Source organism: Amblyomma americanum, chromosome 2, assembly GCF_052857255.1.
Source record: "Amblyomma americanum isolate KBUSLIRL-KWMA chromosome 2, ASM5285725v1, whole genome shotgun sequence".
Lineage (NCBI taxonomy): Eukaryota > Metazoa > Arthropoda > Arachnida > Ixodida > Ixodidae > Amblyomma > Amblyomma americanum.
In genome coordinates, this window is record NC_135498.1 from 123,899,783 (window position 1) to 123,918,853 (window position 19,071).

The 19,071-nt window shown below is 44.9% G+C and overlaps 1 protein-coding gene across 1 annotated transcript; it reads right to left on the reverse strand.

Annotated features, from left to right (window-relative positions):
- Window positions 1-6,585: 6,585 nt before the first annotated feature.
- LOC144120051 (solute carrier family 22 member 7-like) lies at window positions 6,586-13,622 on the reverse strand. The gene is made up of 4 exons (XM_077652523.1): window positions 13,593-13,622; window positions 13,278-13,541; window positions 7,315-8,235; window positions 6,586-6,732 (listed from the first exon to the last, which is right to left on the reverse strand). Exons 1-4 carry the CDS (start codon window positions 13,620-13,622, stop codon window positions 6,586-6,588), a joined length of 1,362 nt encoding a protein of 453 aa, XP_077508649.1.
- Window positions 13,623-19,071: the final 5,449 nt, after the last annotated feature.

Below are 19,071 nucleotides of genomic sequence, written 5' to 3' on the forward strand. Positions count from 1 at the left end.
ACCATGCCGTCATCGGAGCTTACGGGCACAAAAAAGGCGACGCAAGAATTCACCTTCAGTGGGCACGGCGGACATGGGCCGAACATGTCATTTACGAGGACGCTGTTCTACGTTCTGCAGGTTGGTAGCTATTCGAGCACCATTCGTAGTGATTGCCGAGGTATCGTGGTCCTGCCGTGCTCCCGCCGTTGTCTTGTCTTAGCATATGAATGTTTTATTGCTTGCAAGTTGCTTCTTTGTGGCGATATCGAAACGAATCCTGGCCCGACTCAAAAGAAAGTTATTGAACAAATATTAGACGGCCAGCTGTCGCTTCAAGCCGAAAGCAGTGAAATGAAAGCAGAGCTAGTCAAGACTGTAAATATGCCAAGTGATCTGCAGAGCGTAATACAAAAAATGGAGAAAAAGCTGAACGAAACATCAACCTTCACCGAGCAGCCCCAGGAAATACACACAGCCTTGAAATATAATGAGTGTAATGGGTTTTCAAGCCAAAAAACTGACCGATCGTGGAGATCGAAGCAGACTGTCCAACATAATCATTCACGGTATTACTGAGGAACCTGGCGTAGCAGAAGCTACGCTGAAAGATAAGATAATTAAAGAAGTTTTTGAGGACTAGCTTCAAGTCAGTTGCCAATCTATAGGGCGCATTCATAGGTTGGGGCGTGGGATTGACAAAACGCCCTGTTATTCTCTATTTGCAGAATTTTGGAGAAAAAAAGACAATAATGAAAAATGTTACCAAGCTAAAAGGCTCAGGAATATCAATTCAGAATGACTATTCCTAATCTACGCTGCAGACACGAAAACTGCTTTGGGACAATGCGAAGGAAGAGAGGGATCAAAAAAAGGTCACTCTTATTCATGACAAGCTAAAAGTGGATAAAGATATGTTATTCTGGAATAAATCACAAAATAAACGCGGAAAAATAGTCTACCCGAATAAGAGAGTAGATCAGGAGGACACAGCATGACGCGGTTTAGCAGATCAGAACAAACATTTGCGCATAATAAACATTAACGCGCGTAGTTTAGTTAATAAGACAGACTTGCTTGAAATAATGCTATTACAATATTATCCGCACGTTACAGTGATTACTGAGACATGGCTTCACAGTGATATGAATAATGAGAACGTTTTCCCTCCTTCTTACACTGCATTTCGAAAAGACAAAAAATCTAGGGGTGGTGGAGTGGCTATCCTAATTCAGAAACAAACTGAAGTCGTTTTGCAAGATGGCGTACATGATATTGAATGCCTATGTGTGAAACTGTCCTGTTGGGGACTAAGCTTTGTTTTATATGCTCTTTATAGGCCTCCTAGTTCTGAAACCGACTACTTAACGAAACTAGAAAATCATATGTCACTGTACCAAAACAGTAAAATTTGATTGTTGGGTGACTTCAACTTGCCAGGTGTGGATTGGGAACTTCTTGAGTGTCTCGGTGCTTGCACAAAGCAAGCCAACGTATTGTTTAAAATAATGCTTACCCACAACCTGACGCAAAGAGTTCCAGAACCAACCCGTAAAGTCGGTTCCACGAATTCGTTGTTAGATTTGCTGATCGTTCCTCGCGACATTGTAAATTTTACTGTTTCTGTGTAACAAGGACTGTCTGACCAGCACTTGGTTAGTGCTTCATTTCCCCTAGTACGGGAAGCAAAAAAGAAACACTCATCGCCACGTTACCTTAAATATTATTTGCGTGCCAATGACGCATCTGTCATTGAACATCTGGAGACCTGCCTTGTTGATTTCGATGATGCCGATGTCTGCGGACTCTGGGACAGATTTAAAAAAGGTCTGTTTGTATTGTATGAAAACTTTTGTACCAAGCTGGTCCAAAAATGAAAGAAAGGAAACCCCGTGGATGACACGCAATATAATTCAAATGAGGTGAAGGGTAAAACTGCACAAGAGGAAACGCGCAGATCCTGAAACACTCAAAGAATTGCTGGAGAATCTAGCACGTGCCTTACGTGATTCAAAAAATAATTTCTTCAACACATCCCTTCAAAACTTTATAAAAACCGAGCCAAGTAAGTTTTGAAATTATATTAGTGAAAAAAAGAAAGCAGTCACATAAATATTAGTGAACACCACTACGGTATGTGAACCAAAGGATATTGCTGAAAATTTGAATAGTTATTTTCAAAGTTTATTTTCTGCCCCGAGCACATGTACCGTCAACAGCCGAGTGTACTATCGCGCCGAACTGAATTTTATTTCTTACCCTGGTGTGTTTTCTATGTTACTGAACCTAAAAAGCAAAAAGGAATGTGGTCCTTACAACATTCCAAACGCAATTTCTTCGACGCTATGCCGAAACTCTGGCTAAATTTCTTTTGATAATTTTTCGCGCTTCAATGGCAACAGGCAAAATAACTGATGACTTGAGGACAGCCCGAATTGTTCCCGTTTTTAAAAAAGGAGACCGTCTTCTTTTGCAAAACTACCGTCCCATATCACTGACGTCCCTGTGCTGTAAGCTTTTAGAGCATATAGTTGCACACTGTATGAACGAATTTTGATAAAAAATCTCGCGCTAACTGGCTTCCAGCACGGGTTCAGCAAAGGATTCTCGACGGTAAAACAACTAATTACAGTAATAAATTCATTTGCTTCCTGCATAGGTGATAAAGACAAATCGATGCAATATATTTGGATTTTAGCAAGGCATTTGATAAAGTTCCTCCTGATAAACTCATCTTTAAAATGAAAGAAATTGGCATTCCTGATATATTAGTAACATGGATTACTGCATACTTAAAAGACCGTAAACAGTTTGTTGCAGTGGGTGGACAACGTTCGGGCTCTCTTTCAGTTTCATCCGGTGTTCTTGAGGGAAGTGTTTTGGGCCCTCTGCTTTTCCTCTTGTATATCATGAATATTGTTCAAGTTGTAAACCCGCCAGTGAAGATACGATTGTTCGCTGATGATTGCATTCTCTACGGAGAAGTTACAAATAAGGAGGATCAGAGTGACATGGACAATGCTTTGAACAACGTTTTCGACTGGTGCAACCGATGGGGCATGATTCTCAATGCTGATAAAAGTGTTTTTATGCCTATAACCTGTAAAACCACACGACATAGCTACGCATATAAAGTAGGATCTTTCCCTCTTCAACAAGTATCCAACTACAAATGCCTAGGGGTAACCATAAGTAGCAATCTATCGTGGAACTTGCATATAAACAATATCTGCTCTGCTGCGTTTCGAAAATTGGGCTGCTTAAGACAAACTAAATATGCCCCTTCTAACATTAAGCTACTTTGTTATTCTTCAATAATTAGGCCTAAACTCGAATATGCTTGCATAGCGTGGGACCCGTATACTAAATCTAACGTAAAAAATCTGGAAATGATACAGAGAAGAGCTGTCAGGTTTATTTTTAATAAATATGCAAGGACTGACTCCCCAACTACTTTAATGAAGGTTAATAAAATTTAGCTACTTCAACATCGTAGAAGAAAGCTTAGGTTAGAATTTATTTCTCTCTTATTACATAACAAACTTGGTTTAGATCCCTCATCAATCTTAACGCCGGCACCAACCACACAAAGTCGTCAACACCATCCCAGGTCTATAACCCCTATATTCGCTAGAACAGACACAAGTTTGTTTTTTCCACGCACAATAACAGATTGGCATCAGCTAATTAAACCATTGTCCCATGAGTTTTAACAAATTATTGCTATATTGTGTTCTTTTTTTTTTGAAGTGTTGCGTTTTCTTTGTGCTTTGACTTGTCCGCCCATCCTGCTCGGACTCAGTGTCCGCAGTATTTTGTAAATAAAATAGATGAATAAAAATTGAGCGGAAATGATAAGTACGGTAGCAAAGTTTGACTAGAATAGGCCAATCTCGAAGGATCGTCGGAGTCATTTCTTAAAGGGCCTATGGGCTAAAGATGCTGATACTTCAGCATAAGCTTTCATCTCAGACGGAAAACCTACGAAATGTCTGACCGTACTGGTAAGAGAGAATAGAGCAAAAATGTATGTGTTTACCTTTTGTGACCCGCGTAAATTTCTGAGCTCGAATCTTTTTGACGCTACATAACGACTGCAATATGAAAGAGATACGGATCGCATTTATTTCTGCCTAGTAATAGCGCGCACCTTTGTAGAACATGCGCAAGGTGAGTCATGGGCGCTTCTAGGCAGAAGGCGAACTTACTAAATTTCCTGCTTTCTAGAAAAAACGAATAGACTCTGCTATTAACGCTGCTAAAAGAAGTACCGGGTACAAAACAGTTTTTCCGAGCGCCCTCTGAAGGGAGAAACGGCCATCTTATACTCTTTTTACTCTGCTCACCACGCTTTTTATGAGCATGAAAGAATTATGGAAGAATGGGATGAATAAAAAGATTGCTGATAATTTAGCTCTGGTTAAACATGTGTGTACGCGATAGCTTCAGTTACACGTAGTAGAGCGGTTTATTTAGCAGAGAGTGTTTCTTTGGTCTTAGCTAGGAAGACAAAGCGATGATCCGTGAAGAAGTTCGTCTTGGTTTCAGCTTGGCCTATCTGTAGGTTAGACTGTGCCGTGTATCATTGCAAGATTAAGTCTATACAGGATCCCCACTGCGTTGTACACCTTGGCAGAGCCGTGGCTAAGTCTAAGTCGAGCCTTTGGTTTACACCTCGTATGAACGCTGTCTCGCTTAGGGTATTCGTTGAAGTCCCCGACCACAAGCACAAGTTTCTCTTGAGTGACGAACCGTTTCGACGTCCCATTCAGGGAACGCCATACTTAGAGTAGGATACACGCTTTCAGTCGCCAGGCTCTAGTCTTTCCTATGCCACAGACGCTCACACATTCCACACACAATCCCAAAATGGTTGTCCGTGAATTTGTGGTGAAATTGACGCGTAGCAGTCTCAAATTCACTGAGGAGAATCACATGGTACACACGTCGTTTCTCAGAAACACTTGCTGTTTGCATAGGCTCAACCGCTGAAGAAGATGCGATGGCTTTACTCATGGCTCGCCGCTTTCGTCTCTCGGCTTCTTGACGGCGTCGTTTCGCGAGCCGTTCAAGTTGTTCCGGCGTCTCGGCCACGTACTTGGCATTCCTTGATTCTTGCCTTCTTGCGACTCGCCTTATAACACGCCACAACTTCTGAATCCTTCCACGTGGCATCCCGCAGTCGCCGTTGATGTCGGTCGCAGTATACACGCGTAGTTTCCACCTCTTCACCCATCCTTCATCTCAAGAACGGCCGCTTCAGACCCTCTCTTTATAAAGAGGCCGAGCTAACTGCGCATGCGAAACGCGCGCAGCGAGGCTGCGTAGTCGGTGGCGGCAGCGGCGCAACTTTGACGTTACGCACAGCGTGCCTTTAGCTGCTGTGCATGCGCGACGCTGGGGAGTCTGCTTCGGCAGTGGTGCAACTCTGACGTCATGCGCGGCACACGTGTTGCTGGGCGCATGCGCACTGCAGGCGTTCGGCTCAGCTCGGTGACCTTGCCTTTACATGGCGTATTGAGGCTACCGCTTAAAAACATGAAGGCAGGAAAGTGACAAAATGATTGGACATAGTCACGTAAAAAAAGCAGTGCTTATTTCTTAAGGGCCAGGGTTCGCTTTTGTTACAACATTCAAAACAATTGGTAATACACCAGGTTCCGATACAGGATCATCCAAAGGCTTCGTGCATAGAGGATGAGTTGGAATATTATATGCTGTTTTAGAAAACGCGCTATGTAAATGCGTGTTCAATATATCAGCAAAATCGATTTTATTTAGCACCGAGACTTCAAGCAAGATTCGGATTAGGAATTTATTTCTACTAAAGCGCAGAAAAGTAAGCGAGTTTTGGTGCACATTATGGGGAATGAAAAAAACAAAAAAAATCTTCTTTATAGTGTGCTCATCGAGAGCAAGCCCACGAAGTAAAACACCCTTATCTACCATTTTTCTTTTGCAGAGCACAAGTCTATTGTGTAATGGTTTAGAGGTATGTAAACTATACCCAGAGGACCGTCCAATCGCAATTCAAAGAGCGCAGATCGTCCTTAGGCAATCGTAATCGCCGGACTACTTAGTGTTCCAGCTCGGCAGCAAGTGCGACTAATAGGAAACACATTTAAACAAAGAATTTTGGGCGGTTTTAATTCCAGTATATGGATATTAAGAATAAGCATAGCAAGTCTATCTGAAATTGTACCGCAAAGAGATGCCATCCGATCAGGAAACAAGAAACACGAAAGCATTTAGTTCTTTATTTATTACAGATACCTGCAGCGCCCGGAGGCATTATTGCAGGGGGGAGGGGGGGAATGACTTCTGCTCGTTTGGCTGAAAGTGCACAGGATAACAAAAATACAATACAAATACAACTAAAAAAACACAAATACAAAAAACACAAAACACAAATATAAAGAGAGGAAAAGAATGCACTGAAGGAAAACAACCGCGCTAAAAAAGGCGCTAATGAAATGAAAAGACACCCAAAAGAACTGCGCGCCACACTCTCTTATCTTGAATTCGAGCTAAAAAAAATTAAACGGTATTGTTATGTACTGAAGCTTTTTTCTTCTCCGAGGAGAACTCTCAAGGTGACCCACTGTTCTATGAATGCGATTCAGTCTTACGCAAAGGTGATCCATTTTCTACAGAAGGTGATGCGACGTTTTCTGAGGAGATCCAGAGTACCTCGAAGGTGATGCAGTCACCTGCCGTGAAGAACTGGCTGGTCCATAATTCCTTGCAGGCGATCTAGATTTTAGGGGAGGTGATCCAGTCCTTAGTTGCGGCGAACCGCCTGACGCAGGGGATGCCGCCCCAGATGTAGCTGCGCTTCCCGCCGCGGACGCACCAGCGCTTATCGGCACCCGCTTTGACTTCCGATGCCGATGCGGCTTGTGTGACTTTCCCGCCTTCGGAGATGCTTGGAGAGGATCGAAACAAGCCTTCAGGGCTTCCTTGCGCTGCTGTACGTCAGACGTGACCGGATCCGTGTCTTTCTTCTGATGGGAGAATACCTCGGGAAGCCACTGGACTGCTACCGCGCTGACCAAGCTCAGCACCGTCATGACAGTATTGAAAGCAAATATACGCTTGTCTCCAGCGAATGCCTCAATTAGTGTGACCAGGAGAACTCCCGCGCAGCCGATGGAATAGGATACGCAGAACCCAATACTTCTTATTGGAGTGGGGAACACCTCCGCGGTATAGCCGTAGTTTACGGAAAAAGCTGCTGACGTGGTGCATAATACCATTAGCGTGGACATGGGCATCGCGATACCCCATTTCATTTCGTAGGAGACTTTGAAATCCACTGCAGACAAACAGCAGCACCAGCACAGCGGACAACGTGACTCTTTGACCTCGATTCTTCATGAGGTAATAGACAGCAATGAGGATGAGGATTTTGGAGACGTCGGCCGATACTTCCCAATAGCTTTCCAAACTCATGCGGCCTGTGCGTGAGTCATAGCAGGCAAAAATCACGGCGAACCAGGACAGAAAGATGGACACGGCGCGCCGGCGAAAGGAAGCCGCAAGGGACATGCGCCCAGAGGCACCTGTCCCAGCTACGGAGGCTGTCTCCCCCTTCTCTAGCTGTCGCTTGAGCGCTCTAAAGTTTGATCTGGCTTTGGCCATATCCACGCTGTGGGATTTGGCTGCTTGCAGCATGGTGATCTGAGCCTGGCGAATTCTCCACGTGGCCAACTGCCAGACGGGGGACTCCTCGAGGGAGTAGCAGCAGGCCAGCACAATGGCAGAGGCCGCGACGAAGAGTGCGTGAGACAGACTCCAGCTAGGACGGAGTAGCGACAGCAGGGAATACAGTACAGGCGGCACCGTGGTACCGACGCTGTTCGCCAGCAGGATGTACAGCGCCCGGTGCTCGTTTCCCGTCAGTTCGTAGAGGACGATAAAGTTCAACACGTTGGTCGCACTGGCCGTGGCGGAGACGAGGAACCGGGCCATGAGGAAGACACCGAACGCCTGCGTCGAGCCGGCAGCCATGGTGGCCAACAGCATTGTGGCGGCACTCGCCAGGATGACCAGCCTGAGCCCCACGCGGTCTGCCATTATGCCAGCCACAGGCACCAGACACAGAGAGCCTAACATGTACACGGAGCTGGAGATGTAGTACAGCCACTTGTGTTCGCACACGAGGTCCCACATGCTGACGACGCTGTTGCCAATGTCCGTGGTGTCGTAGTCCCATCGGTCGCAGGGAACTACGCGGCGCTCCTCTTGGCTGTCGTCCTTAGAAGGAGAAAAAGGAAGAGCGAAGTCAGATCAAGTGTTGCCAGAGCAATTCAGTGGGAACACCGTACTTAGAATATATAAGGCTCGCATAGTTTACGCGATTTTAGCGGGGTGCGGCTCTTACACAGGCATTTTCCGGTTCAACTTTGGGTCTGTACTTGGGGAAATTACTTTATTGTAGCATGCTGACTCACGATATACTTGGCGTCACGTTTCAAATTCTTTCAAGGTTTTTCACTGCTGCTATTTTAGCCGCTGTTTTGGCCTGATGTGAGCACCCTCGTGAATGATTTTCTGCTTCATTCAAAGCATTTCACATGCTTTGAAAACTTTAATACTTTTATTGACGATGCGCGTGGACACTGCATGCCACATATTTAATATTCAAGAGCAGCAGACCCGAACGATGCGGTTCTTAGCCATTCTACTGACGTCATTTCGTAGTCTGCCGTTGCCATCCGCTGTACATGGCACGCAGCTGCACAACATACAGAGTGCTGGAAGGTTACAATGCTTTAATAGCACCAGACTGATGTCGTTATCTGTCAGCTGCACGGTGATCAGCCACGCAATTGCATTGACACAAAGTGAAACAGAATTGTTCTTGAGAGTTTTCGTTTTTTTTTAAATTATTGGCTCTAAAGCTGGGGGAGCGGCTCATAGAGGAGCCCGGCCTTTAGACTTATGTATACGGCATATAGTTGCGACTAAACAATGAACAAGTTAGGATGAGCTGTAAGCTGAGTGCGCAAACAAACCTAAACGACTAATTTAAAAATAGTCGTACAGGTTGCGGCAATAAAGCTAAAAATATTTCCAGGTGGCGGTCAAGCTGAAAGACCTTGACGCTGATGGCGCTCGCACTGCTGGACGTTGAAGTTCGCCGGCTTCCCTCCGGAAGGATGTGCTGCCTAGCTGTCACAGCTATTTCTTGTCACCAACACCGGGACTTTGGCTGACGTTTCAAGTAGGCAGGAGCACTTCTCAATTATTGTAACGAGGTAATCGTAACAGAAATTTAACCGGTTGTAAATATACATAGGGGACAAGTTTCAGAAAGTGGCGGATTGAACAATGAAACTCAGGAGGAGTATATTTCGCTGCAGTATCTTTGTTGAAAGAAAAAGCCTGCGAAATTCTTGTTGTTCACATTAGGAAGGTGGGTGTCAGTCAATCAGCGCTACAGGCTATGCTCTTGTACTGGCCCTTGACATGAAGGGCTCTACTTCGCGCAGCGCCTGCACAAGAATAGACGAAATATTGTTCGTCTTCGGTGTCGTTGATGATATACCAAATTAAGAACAAGCATGTGTTTTTAGAATTTGGCTCAGTTTCGATTTCCTTATACTACGGGCTGAAACGTTTTGGGTATATCTTGCTCTTCAATCTTCTCCAACCTAAGATGTTTCTACTGTCCAAGGAATTCTTTACTAGTAAACTGAGGGTGAATGAAATGAATGAATGAAAGAAAAATATAATTAGATCATGGCTTGCGCAGATGGTGAAAAAAATGACAGCGTGTCTCTATGTGAAGACTCCAGGGACTAGTAGCGGATGCAACAGTGATAAACTTGGCGCAGGCTTTTACCCACATTCCTCGGCGCGCAACTGTTTTATGCGACAAAAATTACGCCTTGCTTAAAAACAGCACATGGGAAGGTGAAGGCTGGAAATGGCGTGCATGAAGAACCTTGAAGCAGTTTCTTCATTCTAGGAGTTTGTATTTGTAGTTATATTTATTCCAATTGATCGCAGGTTACACAGTTCAACATTCAAGCTTTAACCACTGTTGTTCCTTGGTTGCAAATCGCTGGATACCAATTGAAACGTTGCAAACGTCCTCACTCAGCCATCGCTCAGAGAAACTTTGCGTTTTACGCGGGTAGACAGAGGAACATTCTGACGATCAGAAAATTCCCTTTTGGCAGATGGTGCCAATAATTGAGAACACGTCTACCGTACTCAGAGATGAAGCGAGAAAGAAAGGTTTTGACATCTCAACCTTGTGTTACTCCTGCCCTTGAACCTACATTTTGTGCTGGTGCTTTTTTGTTTCTACTGCCGTGCACCTACTAAAACTGCATATTCTACAGTTTATCCCTCCGCAAAAGTATCCACTTTTTGCAGAGAAAAATACCTCAAGTACAATTTATACGCTTTAAAAACAGATGGAATGCTGTTGGTAAGGCTATAATGGCTACGCTAGCACGTCACGTTAACAATTGAGCCCATACGCCCTCTAACGAGGAGAAGCAAGAGAATATAGTCAGGTTGGCGGCACTAGGATGCGGTTATTGTCTCCACCAAATCTGGACAAATGATATAAAAATTTTAGAAGGCTGCAACTTGTTCAAGGCAACAAATAGCGAGGAAGTGCAAGGATTGGTGCAGATAAGAATAATCGAGTCTTTTTAGAACTTAGTATCATTCTCAGTGAGTTTCATGTATAAATAGACAAGCGTCATGTTTGTAAACAAAGGTAGCGCTACGGTCAGCATCGACGTGGGGTGTAGGCAAAAACACAGCGTGCGTACACTGCGCCAAGCGACACTGCCTTCGAAACTAACTCGCGTATGAGAATATTTCAACGCGTCCCTATAGGTTTTGGTTAGAAACATTTTTGTTGATGCTCGGATAATAGTTTTACGCTTTTTCACCTGTTCGTAGGCGGAAATAGCAGGCGGAGCGCTACATCGGGGCCTTAATCGCTCCCGACAAGTAAGAGAGCGGCTACAGCGTGCGAAAGTGCGAGGCATGGAGAAAAACTAATCGTCCACAGTTGTCAATTTGCGGGCCGATACAGGTCCAATTGCTAGTGCAAGAGAGGACGACGTGATGCGAAGTAGTTTTTCCACGTTACGCACCTTGGGATGTGCTTCCTGTTTAGTCAGGAGATCTTGGCAATTAGCCGCCGTGGTGGCTCAGTGGCAATGGACCTTGGCTGCTCAGGCGAAAGACGCGGGTTCCACTCTGGCCGCGGCGGAAAAATTTCGATAAACGCGAAATTCTACATGCCCACGTACTGTGCGATGTAAGTGCACGTTAATGAACCTCAGGTGGTCGAAATTTCCAGAGCTCTCCACAGCGGCGTCCCTCATAGCGTGAGTAGCTTCGGGACGTTAAACCCCCGTAAACGAAACTAAACCTTGGAAACTTATTAACCCCTTTTTGTCATATAGCTGCTTTAAATAAGGCTAATTGAATAATGGCAGGGAGTGGGCGAGTTGCTTTTCAAGTTCGACAGTGAAAATGCTCAAAAAGAAAAGGACGGCAAAGTGTATGCCTCTCTCTTTTACGTCTCATATTCTGTCGTCCTTGTCATTTCGAGCGCTTTCACTGTCAGAATTAAATAATGCAAATGTGTTATGACAGGTGCAAAAGCCCATGCATAGGCGTTTTAATCGAGCTCCAATTGAAATTCACGCCCACTGTGCTAAGCGATATAAATATAAATAAATATTTGATTCTTATTTTAGAATTTACATTCATGTCTGCGTATTGTGCTTAATCGGAGTGGCTCTTTATGTAGCATTTGCTGTGCTCGCCATCCCCAGATAGACGGAAAATTTAAAATTCAAATAGTCTGGAAAATAACCCTGCGTGACTTTGCCGAGAATCTGGCGTCGCGTGACCGGTGTTGAAACGACACACTTGTTTAAGTTCGCGAAAAAGAAAACAGGAAAGCTACGCGTCGTGCGTTCTACAACCTGAGTCCTGTGCTGCTTCAAGCGTATCGCACTTAGCGGTACGCTGGGTACGCTGAAGGCGACTGGGAGCTGTTTTTTTTTCTTCTTTTTTTTTGCGCGCGAAGTGATGAGCGTTACGTTGTCTGGGTGATTAGCATCTGAAAATGGCCCCCTGCAGTCAACTTACGACCTCAAGCACACTCAATATCGCGCCTAAACTTATGCTGAAGGCATGACAGAATAAGAGCTATCGAGTTGCAGGCGTTACTTGATTCTTGCAATGGTCGCTACCCGACCGAGCAGCGGCGAAGCGGATCAAGAGAGCCGGACCAACTGATTAGATTTTAATGCAGAGACGCAATGGTAGCCGCGAATCGGATCCGTCGCCCAACTTGTATTGCTCCACGACCCCTGTCCGTCGCTTTCGAGCCTATCTCACTGCAATAAACTTGTGAAAACTTATGCCGCTTCCTTATGCCGCTCAACTAACTGCACCACAATTTATTGTCACGCCGTGAATTATGCTCAAAAACACGCAAACGTGGCACACTCAAAGCGGGCGGTCCCGCTTTTTGCCTACAAAACGAAAGTCACTGCAGACGCCAGCGCCACCGCATCTCCTTGGCGTCACGGCCTGACGGTTGTCTATACCATCATTTCAGGATGCTACAGCCAAAAGGCTTAAAGTATTTATTTCAGATAAATACTGGGCTAAGCCTGAAGTAATTAGTATGCCTGCGTGCTCTATGCGGTAGGCAACACTCAAGTTTAAACTTAATGCCCGCAATCCTTTGCTCTTAATGTGGGATGCCTGGTATGCTGCCTCTCGTAACAGTGGAAAGCAATCTCTAAGGGACCGAAGGATAATTTATTGCGTGTTTTTTATATCGGGCAATTCATTTTATTATATTTTGTTGATTCCTTCTAGCCGAAGGCGGAGCGTCGCTGGAAAGCAAAATAGGTGACCTTGATACAGGGCCCGCCACGGATAAAAGATGTCATAGCCTCGACACCTGCTTTTGACGGTTACCGAAGCACTTTCTAGAACGATTAGTATTAGCGTAATCCGCTATCTCGATCGCATGAACGTCGTGACCCCTACCTGACCGAGGAACTTTTTTTTACGGCGAGTTTTTCTATCGTTACACGCGATGACAGCATCGCGAGTAGGAACACAGTATGTTGACCCATACACCTGCGACTGTAAAAAGCAAAACTGCACGTTACCTGTCAAGAGGATTTGAGTTTATAACATTAGATGAGTGTGTGGAAGGGGAGGAGCAGACTGCAAAAAGGTGGCTGTTCCTGCGCGAAGGAAGTACTGTGACACACGCAAGAAGCCGTTAAGCTCACCGGAACAGGCGGGTCGTACACGGTGCACCTGCTGAAGCTTCCGTCGGCCAGCACGGGAATCGCCACGTTCTTCCACTGCACGGCGGGCAAATCGCGGAAATCCGGAGGCGGCTGGCACCAGTGGTCCACGGGGCGACCGATGAGGCGGTAGGCGAACGCGTGCATCAGGAGCAGGATCAGGCTGAGGATGGTGGAGAGCAACGCCAACTGCTGCAGCCGTCCGTGGCCCAAGATGACGTAGACGCTCTCCTGAAGGACTGTGTGCTACTCAGTGCCGACACAACCTTCTAGCAGGGTCCCCGATTTGGGACTAACGTCTGGGCTACCATCTGCTCTTGGCTTCATGATCTCAAGAGGACGGTGGCATAGACGTCGTCGAAACTCCTACCGGCCAAGACTTCTTTCAAGCACCAGCGCAGCTTGTCTCAAGCACGAGCCACAGGTTCGCCAGAGTGCATTCAGAATGTTAATACCGTGCTCATCGTCAGAAGCCCGCAGATGCTGACAACTTGATATGTCGCTGACGATCTGTCGAGTGGCACTTAGCGCTTGGCTGAATAGCAGACTCCACTGAAATGAGACGGATGTTGAAGAGCTGCCAGGGAGCCGAGCCTACCTATGTCTTTTGCTTCTTCGTTAGTCCTTGGATTGCTGCTCACGTGGTGCATGCATTCGATGATCAGAAAATGATTATTTATTACAGTGTTTATAAAATCTCTGTAACGGCAGATCTATCAACATATACGAGATTTATAATTGCTTTTGACTGGAAATAAACGTTTTAGCCGCAAATGTAGTTTGATTACAATTACAGGCAATTTAACTTAAGCAAGGTGTCATGGGGTACACCGGGAAGCATCACTGAAAAGCTGTCCGTGCCACACGGATAAAGAGGTTGGCATTTAGATTGATCACTAGAACTAGAGTGATCACTAGCGGGAAAGGCGTGTTGAGCGGATGAAGCCTCGGAATAACTGGGGTAAGCTCGGAGCAGTGTCGCACCAGCTGCGTCGCGCAAGGTCAGGCGGCTTATCGCAAGTGGAAAGCCGACGAAAGACTGCAAGAACATTTTGGCGCTACACGAATTCTGATGGTTATAAAAAGGTAAACACAGATAAATATAGCTAAACAATACCAAACGTGCCAGTGCATTTTATTTGCATTTAGCTTAACCAGGTAAATCGGTGAATTTTTTTTATGATCATGCGTTTGCCCACATTTTTTTGGCATCCTTTCCACATCTTCAGGGCTCCTTTGGCCGGAACCTTCTTTCTCCGTGTACCACATCGGTGGCCTAGAGGTCTGAGCATGCGCTTCGCTTGCGGGAGGTGCGGGGTTTGATCCAGAATGCCGCCGGGTACCCTGTGGATACAGTAGCTACAAACCGTTCCTTGTCTGATGCTCGGTTTCTTTAGGGCGAAGTGATTGGAAAATAGGTCTTTGACCACGCCTATCGTAGAAGAAACTGTGATGCGTCATGGTGATCTTTGTCCACAGATACCCTTGCGCCATAAAAATCCATCATCATCATCATCATCATCATCATCATCATCATCATCAACTCTCTCCGTCTGCTTACCCTGTGTTTTTGACTTCATTCTGTGGTGGTGATGAGCCGCTTTCATCCAAAATAAACTAAGTTTCCAGTTGGCCTCCCTGCTCTGCCTTATTGTTGGCATCTGCCTTGTTCCCGGGAGCGACAGTTTTCAAAGGAACGAAATCCGAAGGTCACCCATGATTTTTTATATAAGTACGCCTGGAGGGCGTCCCACATCCCGTTAAGCGACTAAAAATAGAAATGGCTGCATAAAATGCGTTACTCTTCTGAAAAAAAAAACGGAGTAAATGCACTCGAAAGATACTGTTCGAGCTAAACTTTTTCAATTATACGTCTATGCACTGAAAAATCATAGGCCAAGGGTTGTACAAAACCATTAAATTTGCACATCATGGACACTCTAGGTTTGGCGTGAACGCTGCATGACGTGTTCTGAAAACTTCCTAGAGCAAAGCGCATTTCTCAGAAACATATATATTTTACGATAAGGAACACGACGTTGGACCCTAAAAATGGCCATGGTTCGAGGGCTTCACTAAAGCTCTGTCCTTCAGCTTACGGCAAACGTTCTGTAAGACCCCCTTGTCCCCCTTAGTGACTGCCAGCTGGAAGCAAAGAACCATGCCACCTACAAGATGGGTAAGGAGGCCTTTCAGCCACCTGCTTTGCCCAGGCGGGCTCAGCTGTCATTCACCTGCTAAACGAAGCCATGCGCATCATAACCTATACCTCTCGAATGTCACCCTCACGCATTTTATTCGTAGATTTAAACGTTCTACCTACCTCGGCTCTTTATTTTTACAACATTGGTATCGTATTCTTTAAGAGTCTGCATCATCAGATCCCGCTAAGCATATTTTCACACGGCACGCTCATAAGCAACATCGTCACACCTTGAGCGCTGCGTAATAACTTTTTACTACCTAAGGTCAGAACTAACTACGGTAAACAATGCCTTAATTTTTCATCCATATCATTTTGGAATTCTTTGAACTTGGGCATCAAACAAACTAATACGCTTTCATTGTTCAAACTCAAATTAAAGCTTTTCGTTCTTAATATGTGATTTTCTTCTTTTTTGCTATTGGTCCTATGTATCGCGACATCTCTGTGTTTTATTGTACATTCTCCTGCATTATATTGTTTATATTTAAGTATTTCAATAACTCATATTTCACTATGTATTCATTCTCTGCGTTGCTAATTAATGTGTTGTGTATTTCTTATCTTGTTGCTTATTGAAATTTATTGTCATGGGAGGTCCCGCCTGCGGTCTTGTACCATGGGACCTCTCGCTGTATATATTTGTAACCTTTTTTTTAATGCAATAATAAACTTTCAACTTCAACTTCAACCTATACCTGTGCGATCTAAGGCACCGAGAATGCGGCATTTGAAATGCGGGTCAAGCTTCCATTGCTCCACACGTGGAATAAGAGACGCGGCAGTGGAGGCTTGGGATTAGTTTCGACGGCTTAAGGTTTTTTAACGCGCTGACTGACATGGCCCAGCCCGCAGGCGTTTTTCGGATTCTGTCTCCATCGAAATATGGTCGCCACGGCTGGAATACGATGCCGCGATATTGCGTTTAGCTCCTGAGCTTCATGACAGCCATAAACAGTGGCGGCGGCTAACATTTAGCAGAATGCGGCAACTTCAGATATATTTCGGATGACTTCGAGCAGACTGGTTCTGAATCTCTGTGATTTTTCACCAAAACGAGAAAATTAAAGTTGGGGAAAACACAGATGTGGTAGTTCGAGCAGGGGCTTTTAGCAAACTCAGGGAGCTTTCCCGCCAAAAGCAGTCAGCAACGATACGCCAAAAAAAAGGGGGGAAAGCAGCAACATATTCTTCTGTTATGCACGAGCCAAGCACGCACAGCCACGCGCGATTAGGAAGCTATGAGGAACTGTATAGGCTGCATTTTGTAACGACTAGTAACGACCGCAGATCCTGTTCACGAAAGTGAAATGACTAGAAGAATAGGAATGGGGTGGAGCACATTTCTCAGGTTCTCTCAAATCATGATTGGCAGTTTACCACTATCCCCCAACAGAAAACTGTACAAAAGCTATCTCTTACCGGTACTCACCTACGGGGCAGAATCGTGGAGGCTAACTAAAGACTTCCAGTTAGGCACAGCGCAGCGAGCTATGGAAAGGAAAATGATAGGTGTAAATGTCAAGGGACAGGAAGCGAGCAGAGTGGGTCAAGAAAGAAACGCGGGTTTATGACATCCTAGAGGCAATTAAGAGCAAGAAATGTGCTTGGGCAGGGCATATGATGCGAAGGCAAGATAACCGCTGGTCCGTAAGGGTGACGGAGCGGATTCCAAGAGAATACAATCGTAGCAGGGGGTGGCAGAAAGTTAGATGGGTGGTTGAGATTGAGAAGCTTACGTTGATAGGATGGCCGCAGCTGCTACGGTCCAGAGTTAATTGGAAAGAGATTGGAGGGGCCTTTGTCCTGCAGTGGACGAAGTCAGGCTGATGATGATCATGGTGCTATAAGTGGTCCGTTACACAGTTAAGTAAGAAATCTCGTTGCTTTGCTATTTTTGGCAAAGACGGTACGTTCTGTGTAGCATTGAAATAGAAATTGTAATACAGCAAAATGGGATGCTGTTAATTAAAAAAACGTGAATGAAAGGGCACTTGATTTTAACTGAAAATATTAAAAGACCGCTTTGTAGAACACTATTTGCAAGCGACTTTATTTCTTTTCTAACAGCTCTATATTTTTGTGCCTCTCTGTTCTCGATTCATTTCTCCTCTTTGTCTTTCGTTTGGCGCTGAATATGCACATTACACGTGCTGCTTAGACAGGCAATCATTTTGTTTCGCAGGCATGCACCGCGTAGACCTATCTTTTCTCGAAAAAAATTGGAGTGCTCACAAACTTTTGAAAATATAAGCCTTTTGATGATTGAAGCATTTGTGAACTGCACTTCAATGTTTCATGGTTCGTTTCGCGTCCAGGGAATTACGCAATGCGGGAAAAGAGAGAGCAGCTTTTCTTCTTGAAAGAAAGGATACAATATATGCATGATTATGCCGGACCTTATCTGGCGTAGAGTCCTGTTCTTCTTAATTGCTCTAAAAAGCGTCGATCTGACTTATTCAGCCAATAATTATTCTTCACATTTGTTCAAGTGCCTTTTGATTTGTGCAAGAAACCACGGAAAGAATTTTTTGCTCTTCTTACTAGTATCTTCCTCCTCTTTTGCTTTCTTTCTGTATCTTTACTGCGCCCTTCGCATTTTTTTTTGCTCGTTCTGAAATTCGCTCACACAAACGTTGTAGATATACCTTACTGAAACGATATGACTTAAGTCAGGTTTGCCATCCCGAAATGACATCTGAGCTATGAGGGACGCTTTAGTTGTGTGCTTTGAACTAATGTCGACCAACCGGAATTTTTTAACGTACACTCACATCGAAATGTAGTCGGCCGTGTTTGCTTATCGCCTGCATCGAAATGCAGCCGGTTTGCCTGGGATCTCATCCCATGACCTAGGATTCAGAAGCCTAATGCCGCAGCCTTTAAACCACCTCGGTGAGAATTTTAGAAAGCTGGCCTCTTGGAGGAAATAATGCAATTTCCTTAATTACGTTTATACGCGGGATCTTAGATGATGCAGCTGTGAACTGCGAAGTATAGTTTTTCCTGTGAGCAGACTGTTTCAAAAAGAGGTCGAAGGGCGCTGCCATTATGGACACTGGGCTGGGCAACATTGAAGAGAAAAAAAATTGACAATGAAGATCACCTACGCTTTTCCCCCGAGCACTAAGTGCCAAGTTTCTCAGGATCATATATGAGAACGTCTCGGTGAGTCGTAACCAAGGTTTTTGTTCCTTTTTAGAAAAGCAGCATACAACGGCAGTTAAGTCATTCGGGTGCTGTTGGAAGCCGCGTAACATAGCATCCAGAATCTTTTCACACTACCTAAGTTAATAAATAGTAATCTAAATTTCAAACACAAGGCTACTACAGGATCAATGTACGAGTTAAAAAGCTGTAAACCGACTTGAAGAACAACCGGCCGGACTTTTAATAACGAATGCTTTCCGTAGAAGGGGAAGCCGTAAAACTCAAGTAATAAACTGAACAGTGCAAATATATTAGCAAAAACTGAAATTGGTCATTGGTTGTTGGGCAAAGGAGATAGCGCAGTAGCTGTCTCACATCTCGGCAGACACCTGAACCGCGCCGTAAAAGAAGGGATGAAGGACG

Excerpts from the sequence above, each read along its gene's own strand:
- LOC144120051 (XM_077652523.1), bottom strand. The coding sequence starts at position 13,622 with ATGAAGCCAAGAGCAGATGGTAGCCCAGAC. Across the intron at positions 8,236-13,277 it reads TGTACGACCCGCCTGTTCCG|GACGACAGCCAAGAGGAGCG; the intron begins GTGAGCTTAACG and ends TCTCCTTCTAAG. Across the intron at positions 6,733-7,314 it reads TCACGTTGTCCGCTGTGCTG|ATCGCCTGCAAGGAATTATG; the intron begins GTGCTGCTGTTT and ends CCTAAAATCTAG.